General features: G+C 31.1%; 2 protein-coding genes and 1 long non-coding RNA gene across 7 annotated transcripts in view; 1 reads left to right on the forward strand and 2 right to left on the reverse strand.

Moving 5' to 3' along the window:
• Nucleotides 1–1,107: 1,107 nt before the first annotated feature.
• Nucleotides 1,108–4,822, reverse strand: LOC147079031 (uncharacterized). The gene is made up of 5 exons (XR_015070865.1): nt 4,501–4,822; nt 4,253–4,394; nt 3,851–3,956; nt 2,208–2,432; nt 1,108–1,386 (listed from the first exon to the last, which is right to left on the reverse strand). It is a non-coding gene; the product is annotated as an uncharacterized LOC147079031 (long non-coding RNA).
• A 409-nt stretch (nt 4,823–5,231) lies between these two features.
• Nucleotides 5,232–9,824, forward strand: LOC147079032 (uncharacterized). The gene is made up of 4 exons (XM_085955745.1): nt 5,232–5,870; nt 7,689–7,996; nt 8,261–8,404; nt 9,759–9,824. The coding sequence occupies exons 1-4, from the start codon at nt 5,396–5,398 to the stop codon at nt 9,822–9,824; spliced, it is 993 nt and encodes a 330-aa protein (XP_085811871.1). The 5' UTR covers nt 5,232–5,395.
• The window catches only part of LOC147079033 (carbonic anhydrase-like), a 31,475-nt gene continuing 25,717 nt past the window's right edge, over nt 9,354–15,111 (reverse strand). For 4 of the 5 annotated variants that reach the window (XM_085952666.1, XM_085952682.1, XM_085952699.1 and 1 more), the window contains 4 exons: nt 13,664–13,805; nt 12,424–12,620; nt 12,187–12,326; nt 9,360–10,357 (listed from right to left, as the gene is read on the reverse strand). In XM_085952666.1, coding sequence (XP_085808792.1) covers nt 10,196–10,357; nt 12,187–12,326; nt 12,424–12,620; nt 13,664–13,805 — 641 coding nt within the window. In that variant the 3' untranslated portion in view covers nt 9,360–10,195. Of the gene's footprint in view, nt 10,358–12,186; nt 12,327–12,423; nt 12,621–13,663; nt 13,806–15,111 lie in introns of all 5 variants that reach the window. The other variant, XM_085952674.1, reaches the window with a different exon arrangement.

The raw sequence follows: 15,111 nt of genomic DNA on the forward strand, positions 1-15,111 counted from the left end.
GATTTCTAATTTTTTTTTTCCCGATATAATCATTAATGTTTTGATATTTAAAATTGAGAATATACCGATTTTTATAATCTTTATAGGTTGTCTTATTTTTGTATTTACTTATATTTTTCTTTAAGTACTTTAAGTAAAAGTTTCTTTAAGTAAAAATCCAAAAATGTCTTTGTACGATTTCAGACTATCTGTAATTAGAAAACTACTTGGCCCACCACCGCTTACCTTACCGAAACAACCTAAAACAAAAATTCACTTACCAAGTTTCTGTGAAAAGGATAGTGCAGGAAACACAAGAGGCGGAGTTGTAAACATTGCTGGAATACTACCAAACAATGAAAATCTTCGTTGTTCCATTGTCCTGATTGCCCGAATAAACTTGGGTTGTGTTTAGAACCCTGTTTATGTATCTTCACTGATTTTTTTAAAATGTACATAAACAAATGTGAATCTAACATTCCAATGTTCTTTCAAAGTAATATCATATATTGTAGTGTATTGTGATAGTGTAAAAATTACGTTTCAACTATTTTTATATCATAGTGTCTTTTTCGAGAACTTTTTCAACAATAAGAAATATTATCAACAACATTTTGAAGTTGAATAAATTGCGCATTTCACACGGCGCGACATCAATAAATACTGCACGTGTTTCGATATCTGGTTGGTAAACAATGCAAATACATGTGGCACACATATGTATTTTGTGTAAATGACATTGCAAGCGATAGAACTGAGATAAAATATAATAACAGTTGTGGTTTCGAAAGGTAGGTATTTTTCAGGTTCTCTGTAAAGCATGTGATATTTTTGCGCAGCCAACGTGTGAAGGAATGTCCAGGATTATGCTCTGAAAATACCATGACACCCCTATTTTGACCTACTTAATGCTTAGTTATTATAATAATATTTTACATGCTACTTGTACCTACCTTTAATCCCAACAAAATTTTGATTTTATGCAAGAGCTATCGAGCTGTCAGCATTCATGTATGGCGGGAAGTGAGATAGAGTTTGTTACATTAGTATATTTATCACCAGAGCGATAGTGGTTTTCATTATTTTGAAAAATAAAGGATTTAGATCAGAAAAAAAGCTTCAGTATTTCGACCATAGATGTGTCTGTATTCATGGAATAAATTATGGTAATAATTAGTTCAGTTTAATTTATTAAGTTGTATAGATTGGTTGTGAAAATTTAAACCATACAATAGATCATAACTTCAAATTAGCAAAATAATTTTAAAATAATGGGTACATTGTTGTAAATTGAACTGATGATGGATTTATATGATAGAGGCTTTCTGATGGAATACATGCGGCTTCTTTTTTCTCTTGATTTATTTGACTTTTGTTAGAATTAAGTAACATTCGAAATTTTTTAATCTGCAATAATAAAATCATTGATTAGACATAATAAAGCATTATCAAAATTATATTGATCATTTTGTAAAACGGTATGGCCAACAGGTGGATCGCGGCCTTATTTGAATTCTATAATATCATATTTTTGTATGCTCTCTGATAGTAGATGGTTGCTTATAAAAATCAAATTATATTGTTGATCAAAGAACTTCAAAAAATTTACTAAAATTATATACACTATATTATATTAATATAAAAAATTTGGACAAGCATTTTAAAAATATTCCATTTTGAATAAAATTATAAATTATGAAATGATGTTATATTTGTTGCGTTAAGCCAGAAGACGTTACGAAGAGTTGAGGTTTAGAGATGTGTGTAGACATATCTTCAAAATTTCTTGAACTGATAGAATGTTGACATCTTCAAATGAATGGGAAGGAGCTGAGAAGTTCTACACAGTATCAAAACCATAAAACTACAGTACCTCGGGGGCACATCATGACAGGGCAAAAGTACAGCATTCTTCAATTCGTTAATAAACCAAAAACCATTGGTAAATGTAGTATTGAACGATGTCGCATTTTATGGCTTAAGAACTACTGTGATTGACATTAGTGCAATTTTACAAAACTGTTCCGGGTAGCAGCAGTTGGCCATTGTAGAAGACGTGATGTGTGAGTGAATGTATAATGTTGAGTCAAACAATATACCAAGATCTTTCACCTCAAATTAATGATTGGCAAGGAAATAAATTACCTCTATTTATTATATTTAGTCACTAAAACACTATAATCGAACTGAAATTTATGATAGTTTGTAATATTATTATATTATTTTACCTGTGGGTCAGAAATTCCCAAAGTTTTACGTGAAATAATCCATATTATTTTGCGAGGTAACATTAATGTACTTATTGATCCTTTATAAACAAAAAAGTCATCTGAGAAATATTTCATTAGGTCTGAGAGCGGAAAAGGAATAATTCTGAATGTAGTTTTTGCATTTTTAATACATTTTAAGGATCCTATTAGGTTTTCGAATTGTGGATTTGTCCAATGCTGTAACTGAAACGAAAGAAACAGATTTGATAATAATAGAGGATTAGATTTTTTTGGTTTAAAAAAAATATTAATGTCTTGCGTCAATGGTGATATTTACCTTCATCTTTTTTGGTTAAAATTTAGATAAAACAATATATTATATTTTAGAGGGTATTTTATAATATTTAATAAATAATCACAATATCATACTTCTGTCTGTGAAGGGAAAAGGCTATAATTCTTAAAAAACTAAAAAATGAGTTGAATATGCGAAATTAACCAAGTATATGAGAAAAATCGTTAGTCCAAACTAAATTAATTAAACAGAAGTTTATTATAACCAATAGGAAAAATCTTTTTGAAAAAAATAAGACACCCCACCCCGCAGGAATTGAACCTGCATCTCTCGGGTTTCGTGCCCACGCACATATACCACTATGATAAAGGTACCATACTTAACACAATCACTGCTAACCTTTTAATTACCACATTTAAATAACACGTTAGTTATATCTAATGGCCAACGACTCCAAACGCGCCAGTCGCGGTTTTAGCACTAAAATGGCTCTAATAATACTCTCTGAAGCGCTTTCTAAATTGAGCTAATGTTGGCTATCGACTTTTGTATTTTAAATCAAAGAATATATAAAATTGTGTTGTATTTATATCTCCTACTAGGTATATAATATATAGTGATACTTTGATTTTACGGTTTTGAAGGTACTGGCAAAAAAAACATAAATAGCAGAAAAATGTAAACGTGAGGTAGTGGAATCGTTTTTAGGATTGTTTTGGCTGGTTTATATAAAACTCTAGCCGTGTTTTAAATTGATTTGAAGGTTTCGTCTTGTATGTCTTTAATGTTAGTACCTAATATAGCTTTTTAGGCCCTCAATGAACCAGATAGCATCTTCTTTTGTCGTGTTCAACAAAAAACAAAACATAAAAATATTGTGCTAAAACGAAGAATGGCAAAAATATTGTGTGCCTACCCTGGCTAAAGTAAAAGATTGCCCAGCATAAACTTGGCCTTGTACACTGCAGTCGTGCCTATAAAAAAAGGAATGTGCATATGCATGCACCTTAATCAACCGCGCTGTAAACTTGGTCTTCAATACGACAGGTGAATTTATAAAAAGATATAATATGAAGAAATGCCTATTTGTTTCCAACTTAAAATTTTAATGATTGTCGTACAATAAATTATCTAGATACATATTGTGTTGTAATTTGATTTTTAAGTGTATTTTGAATGTGTATATTACACATAAATTACGGAGAATTAAACATGTAAAACTGGGTAATAAATGTACTAAAATTAAATGGGAATGCAGACAAAACACACAAAAATCGGGAAAATGTAAATTCTGGGCATGTAAAATCAAAGTTCTGCTGTATTTAAACAATTATTCAATCAATTTTAAAACTTATTAAGTACGTACTTTTAATAAATATGTCACGATTGCTATGCCGTCATCGTGTTGCCTTGCAATGTCGGGAAATATATAAGTCCTTTTAAAATGAGACATGTGCATTTCCATTGGGTACCTGCAGAAATATATTATCTAACATTATAATTATTATATAGCAAGGGTGGCATATTTGTCAAAAAAACTCAAGATAAAATGTGATTACGCATTTTGCAGCATTTGTGGCCTTTTGCCTCTTCCTCCATTTTTTTATTTTGTCTAGAAGTCTAGAATGTGAGAGTTTTTTTTATCTCTTCGGCTCTACAATTTGTTCGTGTGCCATCAAAATTTCCCCCCGGTCATATAGCATTATAATAAATAGGTACCTACCTACCTACATTATATTATTTTAGATTAAAATACTGTTTTCAATACTTGGCGCCGTCTGCTGAATGTTCACTTCCATCCATAGAGCATTGTCCCCAATGAAAATGCAATTGATAAAAGTTATACTCGTCTAATAGTGTTCCGCCTTCAATATATGGCCTATCTGCTACCCATGCTGCTCTTACAATTGCTGCAATATGAATAAGTAGGACAAGTAGGTAGTCTCAAATAGATGGAATCAATACACACGTGAATTATCATAACATTGTATTCAAGTAAGATTTTTTATCAAATACCTGTTTGCCCCGTGTTTGTGATTACCATTTTCCTCGGTAGCAGATCGTAGTTGTGCCAAATGAGAGAATCACAATGAATTTGGGTACATCTCCCAATATTTATATCTATTGGACTCTTTATAATAGTGTTGTGATTATGTATATTGCAATGATTATGATTATTTCCATTTTTTATTACAGGATCAGAAGCCATTGTAAAAGAAGTACTAATAAGAATTATGTTTTTCACATGGAATTTAGCATTCTAATGAACCCACCTTTCAACTGTCAAAAACATTAATCATTGACAAGACGTCATCCATAGACTAATATACTATATACTAACGTCATCATATCTATTAAAAAGAATAATTACATACCTACTAAAAAGGTTTTTCAGGACAATTATTGAATAGGTTTACATTAATTACGTACCTACCTAGATTTAAAAAAAAATTTAAAACAATTGTGATGTCTTATATTAGAGTCAACTATTATATAAAGAGTTATTTATATAAGTAAATATCACCACCAAGGCAAGAGTATATTATTTTTTATTGTATATACTTTGGAGGAACTAAAATTGTTACCTAAAGCCGCATTGACACAGTCCAAGTGCGGTCCAAGTACACTTGGACCGTGTGGCATCCAAGCGACAGCTTCATACTGATTATTCCTATCCAAGCTACTCGGACCGCGTCCTACTCATCCAAGTTTGCTTGGATAGGAATAATTAGTATGAAGATGTCTCATACGAGTGCGCTTGGATGGCACTCGGTCCAAGTGTACTTGGATCGTACTTGGACTGTGTCAACGCGGCTTTAGGTAGGTACCTACTGGGAATCTATTACAACTAGTACTTATGAACCTATTCCATTTTTGAAAATTTCTCTGCTATTGTTTTAGTTATGTTTTTATGGAAATGTCAAACATGGAAAAGCATTATAAAAGTAATTCAGGAAACTTTATTAAGAGAAATAAAAAGATTGCGTTTCCTATATCAGAAACAAAGCATCAACGAAGAAATCTAACATGCGTAAAAGAAGACAAACGATTGGAAAACTGGAAAAAATGGATTTCGATACATATATCAGAACAGGTCAAGATTTCTACAATAACAGGAAGAGAACCGTGTAAATCGATTATGAATTCGGAAGAGTGCCACCGATACAAAAATGAACAACGGCAAATAATCAATTTTGCCAACAATTTAACATTGCACGAGGACTCCCGAGGAGATAACATTTTTTGGAAACTTCCAACTGAACTCCCAGGAAAATATGCATTTTGTCAACCGTTATTTGCCCAGATACCGCCCCATGAAAAAGGAATAAAACCTGATTTAGTGAGTATCGGTGTACCGAAATTCATAAAGAGAGAAAAGGGTCTATGTGAAGATAAGCTCATGACTTCTTGCGCATTTGAAACTTCACGATATAGATTGAAAAGGGAAAATGATTTACAAGGGAAGATTAATGACATTTTGCCTCATAAGTAAGGGAACCATTGAAACACATTCTGTAATTTGGTTTTTAGTATAGACATAGTATAGTATAAAAGAATGAGATTGGCACATTTACGTGTAGACATTTATTATCGTGATAGTTTAAAATACACACTATTGGTGTAAGTAAATCCATGCACGTGTAAATGCACTATAAAAGCGCATGTACACATGCATGGAATTACTGTCCGCAATTGTGCTTATTTTAAACTATCATGACAATAACTGGTAACACGTAAAAGTGCTGACTGTCTCTCCAATCTCATTCTTCAAGAGTAAGCGAGGCGCAATGTTGTCATTTTATACTACTATCTGACAAAATGAGTAGTTCGTTTTTTTACCGGCAAGTTCGCCCCTATCGCTCTACTGCGCAGGTGCAGATCGAAAATAATCTTACTGGCACGCAATAAATCATCACAATTTGGAACCTTTCAAAGTTGTTCGATTTACCAACTGCAGGATAATACGTGTTTCCCCATACATTTTCTTACTGTGCACAGTACATCCATGCACGTGTAAACGGGGTATAAGACCAGGATACATAACCTTTTTATCAGCAGGGTCAATTTATCCATAAGTATTTTAATTGTTCACACAGGGTACAATTGCCGTTGATGGTGATATATAATCTTTACTGACATATTATTTTTAATTAAATAGATACATAGCAGATACTTTCGTCACTCTCCACTCTGCAATAAACGTACCTACATAATCTTTGAAGTGGAATGGAAGAGACAGATACAATATTTTTTAAACTTACATTTTGATGCACATACATTGTTAGATGTAGCAACGCCAATATAACTCTATACTATAGCATTTATCAATGATGTCTGTTGTAGCACAGCAGTTCATGACTAGTTAACGGTTGAAAGCATTTCAGCATGTTTCAGTGGAAATTTATTAAGGTGATTTTTTAACGATTCTGTCTATGTAATATTGATGTTTTTAATTAACATATATTCCAGGGCATAAGTATTTGTCGTGCTGTTGAAAAAAGTTTCATAGATATTATGAACTGGGAACAGAGAAAAGACATTGAAAAAAACCTTCTTCTATTTATTATAGATGGAGTCTGAACATAATATGAATGTGAAGCAAAAATAAGATCTTGGGTGTTTTGATTATGTTAGCTACAGGTGACTTTGTATTGCAGGTATATTTGAAGAGAATGTCACACGTCTTCCACAATGACATTTATTTACTAATTTGAAGAACAATCCATCACAATGAGTAGATAAGTAGTCAGTAATGAACACTTTGACATTATTTATTAGTTGAAAAATCCTGTAAACTCATTATGCCTGCAAGCAGGTAAGTAAATCCTGTAAAAACAATTAATATCAAAAAGTTGCAGCCATTGCTCGAGTAAGGAAATCAGAAATACCAACTTAGCGATATTAATATATTAGGTAGGTACAGTTTATCAACTACTCAACGGTGCTTCATTCATTCGGTAAATACGTTCAAACATCATAATAGTGTCAGACTCCTTCTATTATGTCGAAATACTTTGGTACTCACTGTTTTCTCTCTATTTTTTATAGACCAGAAATGGACGAATTGATAGTCATTGGTAAATTTATATTTAGACCACAAGAGAAATCAGTTGGTGACACCGTATTAGAAGATACTTTGGAAGAAATAAAAGTAGAGGAAAAAATTGTAAAAAATACAATTGCTGTACGAATTGATAATACAGTGATAATACGAGAAATGACAGAAGCTGATTCTGTTATGCTGAATAATTTGTTACAACAAGAGTGGCATGATGCGAGAACATCTTGGAGGATAAATTTTATATCAAAGCCTCGCAATCAGTGCACCAAATCGATAACAATTCATAATTTGGGATCAATCGCAATAAAATATGGCTGGAAGCGAGTGAAATGTAATATTTCACAATATTTAAAACAACAATCTGCGCCATCTGTATTTATTTTTGATAAAAATGAAGGATCTTTAGGTCCCCAAGAAAAAATGACTGTAAATTTTTCATATAGGCCTGATGTAAGTGATATTATGTCTTATGAATCTTGGGAGTTGATTACCGAACCCGAATTATTATTAAAGGATGATAAGATTATCTTTATTTTGCACGGCTTAGCAATTGTTGAGTCAAACCATCAAAAAGAAATCAAGAAACTACAGGAAAATATATTACATAAAATGGCTGTTTGCGCTGTTAATGATTATCTAAATACTATTATTGATAGAAATTTTTATAATAAACCCATTAAGATAAGCTATAAACAATATTTATGTAATGAAGAGACTATTTTCTTTATGAAAAATTCAAATTGTTCTTATTATTATAACCAGACAGTCGTTAAACGTTTGAACGATGTGTATAATGAAATTTTACCTAATTCAGATGAAAAATGGGATTTTTCTATGATGAATTTAAGAGCTGCAATCGTTAAAAGTCAAACTGTTAATAGAACTGCTCTGTATAATGATTTCAAAGAATGTTGTTCTCGATTGATGAAGCCAAAATATAATCTTTTGCTTCCTAGCGATAGGCAAATTGTTATATTTGCTTTGATTTCTGAGTTTTTTGATAAATTTGATGCATTTTCAAACACAATGTATAATCACTATAATATGCAATGTGATAATTCGATATATTCTAATGAAACAAACAACAATGGAAAAGTATTTTACAATATTATCATGCTTCAGTTGACCACGTTGATTGAAGACATTTGTATTGTTATGCGTTCTATTGAAAACAGTAAAGAATTTTCTGCTACATTTTGTTCTGATTAAATACCGGATAATAAAAAGATATTAATAAATTAAAAAAAATGTTTTAAAAATAATATGTATGCCAATGATATTATGAAATATTGGACCGCAAAGAAACATTATATTAAGTAGGTACCTACTTGATAGTGATTAATATTAACAACAATATTACCAATCTTGTTGCGAAATCTTAGTGATCATTTTGGTCCCTATAGTTTTGTGCAATATATTGTGACAATAGAAACAATATGCAATATATTTATGAATATCTAACGATTATTGCGTAATATCAACATGATTTAATATTGTAAACTGGAAAGCAGAGCATCAATATAACATACTGCAATAATCATAAACCTCGTTTTATCATAAGTAAATACTTTATATTAGACTTGTTTATTTACTTACTGGTTCAAATTGTAAAATGCATGTATTTCTTCACGCATTTCATTCACCTGTCGTCGTTCCGTCTAGTCTATGGCGCCTAATTATTCAAAACTCCAGAACACAAACCTGTGACCTAATGATTCAGGGGCGAACGTTCAGTGCACTATTTTACCTGCGGAGGGCATAAATTTTATTGAAAACCTTATTTTTCTTTATATATTTTTCTTATTTTCTGTAAAACCGCGATTACCAAAGTATGTTTCGTACAGGGAAATTCATGTCAATAATATGTGTATGTTTGTAATTGCTACCTGCTTGTATATTTTTTTAATCTATGAATAAAATTATTGCTATGTATGTACATAATATGATGAAATATTAATATCTACAAAATTAAGGCATTTCATATTTATTGTAAATTCTTCGACGAGTTGAGTCATCCATAATAAGGCATATATTATTATTCAGTGGCGAAGAGTGCTTGTCGGACGAAAGAAAACAAACGTTTTTTTGATTATTCAGTATTTTTCATTCTCTCAGAATAACCTACTAATTGTATATTTTTTCCTTCCAATAATTTAATCTCTCCAATATATTCTTTATATATAATTTGACTTTATTATGCTTTTCGTGTCAGCCTATTATCGGTACCATCACATATTCTTTTATGTTATATCCTTCCGTGATCGATCCCGTCGGTTGACCTAAATCATATTTTTTAATAGAGATATCAGAATCTCAGTTGGTAAACCAAAAAAAAGATAGTCTACATGATGTACATACCAGATTATTTATGTAAAACATACTAAATTATTAAATAGATTTAATTAATCATCGGACATAGTATAAAAATAATCATATTCACAGAGTTTAATCACATCAGTTTTAATAAAACACTAAAATCCTAAAATAAAAAATCACTGTGGAATTTAAATTCCTGAACGTTATGCAGTGATGTATAATATTATTATTTTAGTTGCATAATCTTTTCATTATTATTATTATGAAAAAGATCTTTGACTGTAATAAAACTGTATAATTATGTACACAATATTAACAATTATAAAAACTGTATTATAGTTTGGATTGTTCTGAAGTATATGAATTATTGTCTTGGCAATGGGGTGATGATGAGACGTAACGAATTCTGAGTCCATTTGGAGTTGGCTGAAGACTTCTGGCGTTGCAAAGAATCAATTCTTCATTAGCGTTTTGCATTTTCTGAAACGGCTGCAACTGAAAAAATAAAAGAAATGTTAATTTATTTTTTACTCTATCATAAAAGTGTCATCACAAGTAAGAGGTAAGTCACTATGGATCTCCAATGTGGAAGTCTCTAGCTTAATGTCAGAAGCGTGAAATTCATACAGGCAAAAGAGTAATGCTTGTATATTATAAACTGTTTAAATATAAAAAGCCTACAAAACTACGACATTAGCGTAAAGTTCGATAGTGTTGATGGAAAACAAGTCATAGTCGGAGCCGTGATGAGAGAGAAAGCGTTGCAGTATACTTGTTGTAAGTGATGTAAGAAATAGAAACCGTAATTATAATCAAATTCGGCCTATGTAATTTGTGCCCATTAGTAGAAATCGCATCTGTGCATGTTCAAGGTTAAATTGTTACAGTATGTGTATGAATAGGCACATTATATATATCTATTATTTATACCCTATTATATATTAACACCTATTATATATTAGGTATGTAGTTTAGGTAATATGAAAAAATGAGTATGTGTGACACAGTGAAATGTATTGTTTTCTCTCAATTACCCGACAGGTAGATTATTAGGACCAGCCATAGTAAATTGCACATATATTTTTGAAGTATTTTAATGCAATTCGTATTTAGGCTGGACGCACACCCTTTAGTCAAGGCAAGTCAAGACAGGTTTAGACACACTTAGTGAGTTTGCATGAGATGTGGCGATCGTGTGGGAGAAATGACACAATCTCATGTTTAAAAACCCTCCGTAAAAGGTTGGTTCCTTAAACCAAACCATAATAGATAACAGATAAAAAATATTCTTCTATCTATGAAATATCTAAATGATATTCATATGATATGAATATCAGTATCATATTATGGTATGGCCAGGCAGGGTTTAATTGAATTTTAAAAACTAACTGGTCAGTTTTGAGTTGCTTGATGCAATGAATTCAGAATCTAAATACGCACATATTCCACTAACACGCATCTCAAAACATACTTTATAACATAATAGATTTAAGCAATGACAAAAAACTCTTATCACAATAGAAGACTTTTATAAATATTATAAACTCGTATCTTGAGTTACTAGTTTATTACTTGGTTTGTAAGTACTTAGTTTCTACTTAGTCACTACTTACTTTGTAACTATACAGAATACTGAACTCCGACAGAAGATTATACTGAAGCACTTTCACGTAAGTCAAGATACGTGTTTACTGCAGTAATATTGTGGAATGACTCACAGTAAAGTTGCTACGCATTCTCGTATCTCCGACAATATGACTGATCGGTCGAAAGTATAGTGCGATAGATTGAAGAAACATAACATTTTTTTCATGAAAATATGTGTAACTATTCTAAATGGATATTTCATAGAAGAAAATTTATTTCTGATTTAAAAACTGAGAGAATAAAGTTGTTATTTGCCTCTCCTGAAAAGTTGTGTCTTTTGAGATACGTTTTTGTAGAAAATTACCGATGATATGCAATTTGTATTCTTTATATCTCACAAAATTTAGTGTGCACTATTATTTATGTTGTATCTCCACAGCTTACCTCCTCTCTTTGTCGCTGCTATGAATAATTATATTATGTATATTGTATGTATTTTTATAATTATTATTATTTTATTAATTGAACGTAACGACAGTTAATAATTACAGTTATATATACAGTTAAATATGCCTCAACTGAGACTTCGTCGTATGTTTAAAAAAATCTATTGTTTAGTAAGAAAGTGTTAATTAGGTATGTATTTGCGGATACAAGTATTTTTTAAATGGCAGCACTGCCTGGCTTGCCTTAAAGTCTGTCAGATAATTATAAAACATCTTACAATATCAACTCACTTGACAGGCTGACACTTTTACTGGACAATCGTAAACAATCCATGTAACGGATTCCAAAAATGGTGGAGTCGTGAGAGAACCGCGGTATGTATAGTAGGATTCGTTCAGGTCAACGGGCAACATCCATGAGAGACAGTTATCTGGAAATATAAAAAGGCAACAAATTATAGCGGCCAGTTCAACAATAAAGAAACAGCAATAGTCAAGCGTCAAATAAAGTATATTGCTTTGGTTTACCTGATTTAATTTGTGCTTCGTGATTTAGTTTCTTTACATTGACGACAGCGTCTGCAATTGCTTGGAGTGAACTATTTGGGGTATGTCCAGTCTGCAGAAAGAAGGCGGTGACTCCTAGACCATCAGGTTTGGTTGCAGCTTCATCAAAGTTTTTATATTTCTTATTATAATGCACCAGGTGAGCTTCTGCAGCGTATCTAGAATATTAGTCTGTTTTACATGTTTGGGAATAGCAATAGACCTTCATCCTGTTGGGTAGGTAGTGGTTTATTTAAAAACAATTTTCACGTGACATTTATAATATATTAGTGATAATAATAATATGTCCCCGTTGTGGTTAATGCAAGGATATCCATTATTTCCTGTTTAAGGGTATATACTTTATATGATAAAAAATTGATGTTTAATCTTAATTAAACGTAGATACACTAAAACTATGACTTATTCAAAAAACTATTCTCTTCGATAGAACATCAAACTATATTTCAAATATACAAATAATCACAAAACACATAAAAATAAGATGAAATCCTTCGAACAATGCACATTGTGTAAAATAACTTTAGTTTTCTTTAAAATGTCTTTAAATAAGTACGTATTGATAATTTTAAATTTTCAGTAAATTATATTAGATTGCTTCATAATTCCGTCAATAGATGTCCATAGTAGTACTACTAGCACTCCCCTTAGTGGAAGTTATTAAATACATTTAATTAATCTTCTATGGGATAATAGTTACTATTCCTATCTGCTGACGTTACTCCGCAATATTTTAAATTGCTTATATTGTTTCCTCAAATTTATTGTATCAAAGATAATTTTTTTGTGAATTAATAATTATTATTGTATTTATTTGCATGCCACGTAATTCCGTCACCAGATGTCACTAGTTATACGATTTCAAAATATTTAATAACACTATAATATAGGGGATTTTGCATAGATACATTGTATAATGTACACCGATAATGAGAATCACAAACAAAAATGTTGACTTCTACAATATTATATCAATTTTTGTTATTTCATTTTACATCGGTCATGTGGGAAATGTGGGTATGGAGAACTTATTAATTTTGATGTTTTAAATAAATAGCTTTACTATATAATAATAAGCATATTCTGTCTCTAGGTGCCTCTAGCTGGCAAATCATTATGGATTAAGTGCTGTGATTTTCGCTGGATTATAGCAACCCCACATTAGGTTCCCCGTACATACCGAGTATTTTACGGTCCTTACTTTTTGCCATTGATTGAATGCTCGGAGCCGTTTTGGTCATCCTCAGCCCAGTGGAAGTGGAGTTGTTCAAATATGAACATACCGCAAAGTGGTCCACCAAAGAGAATCGGCAGGTAGTCCTGGTCCGAGAATGTTACCAAGGCTATAACAAAGAGCAGGTAGGTTCTGAATCATGACAACAGACTCATGGAAAATTATGAAATAGGTACTTAACTAACACAAATTACTTTTTCACGTTGCATGTCTTAATTATTATTGAAAACCAATCAAATTAGACGGTAAGTATTGGAAAATGAAATTTTGGCCATCATCTTAGTATTTCATGTACGTCCAATTGCAAAATGTTAAGTTTAACTGCATGTTATTTTACAGCACTATAAAATAAATATCCAAACTGAAAATGAAATAAGTTAGATGTTAATTTTATTGTGGAAAATTGTTTTTAGAAAGATGTTCAATATCTTAAAAATCACTTAAGAATATACTTATTCATCATGCCGAATTTAATGCTTTTAAGTGAAAGTGTACAATTACAACATGATCTTATAAAAATGATGTGTCATCACATCATACCCATATTATTTGTTTTAAAAAGAATAACACATGTTAATATTTATTATTTTAATAATATATAAAAAAATGTATATCTATATTACATACCTACCTATTAATGTAACAAGACGAAGCTAAGTGGAAATTGTATTTTTTTTTCCAGTCAGAAATTTTCTTGTTGACTGATTAAACTCTATTATGGAGCTTTATTTATTATTTTTATATTTCAATTAAATGCATCATTATTATTTTTCAGTGGTGAGCACTCGATACCTGACGATTATTTAACATTCAACTATTATAATATATGAAATAAATTCTAATGGATTTAAGTTTTGTACTATTCCATTTGAGTCGTTTTTTGCGGCTCGTGTTTCACCTTTCGGCATCTTCAGGCACTGTGTACACTTACCAAAAGGCAAATACACACTGAAAGCTGAAACCCGGGTCGCAAAAACGACTCAAATGAAATAGTACAAAACTTAAAACCATTAGAATTTAAATTCAAATTCCATCAAGTAGGTACCTTCGGTCGATAGTATTAATATATGAAATAATTCATACCTGACGATTATTTGATATTCAACTATATAATATATGAAATAATTCACTTACGAGACTTCCGTCAGTAAGTAATGAAATTGCATCTTTGAGAAACTAGCGACATCGTAAAATAGTATGAAATTGTAATTTATATTTGAATTAAGGAAGTTCATTAGAAGCCATTCGGATTAAACCGAACATGCCAGAACAAATTGGCACGCGTTATATGGTGTTACTATCTACTGTATAACGGTTTGGTGTATTATATTATAATATTACTAGCTGACCCGGCAAACGTTGTTCTGCCATATAAATTATATCTAGTGAATATTTTGGTTGTTAAATAAAAAATA

The sequence above is a fragment of the Rhyacophila brunnea genome, unplaced genomic scaffold (assembly GCF_057557595.1).
Source record: "Rhyacophila brunnea isolate RB1 unplaced genomic scaffold, BYU_Rbru_1.0 scaffold_10, whole genome shotgun sequence".
NCBI classification, from domain to species: Eukaryota; Metazoa; Arthropoda; class Insecta; order Trichoptera; family Rhyacophilidae; genus Rhyacophila; species Rhyacophila brunnea.

Excerpts from the sequence above, each read along its gene's own strand:
- LOC147079032 (XM_085955745.1), top strand. The coding sequence starts at position 5,396 with ATGGAAATGTCAAACATGGAAAAGCATTATAAAAGTAATTCAGGAAAC. Across the intron at positions 5,871-7,688 it reads AAAGAGAGAAAAGGGTCTAT|TGATAATACGAGAAATGACA; the intron begins GTGAAGATAAGC and ends TTGATAATACAG. Across the intron at positions 7,997-8,260 it reads ATTTTTCATATAGGCCTGAT|ACTATTTTCTTTATGAAAAA; the intron begins GTAAGTGATATT and ends TGTAATGAAGAG.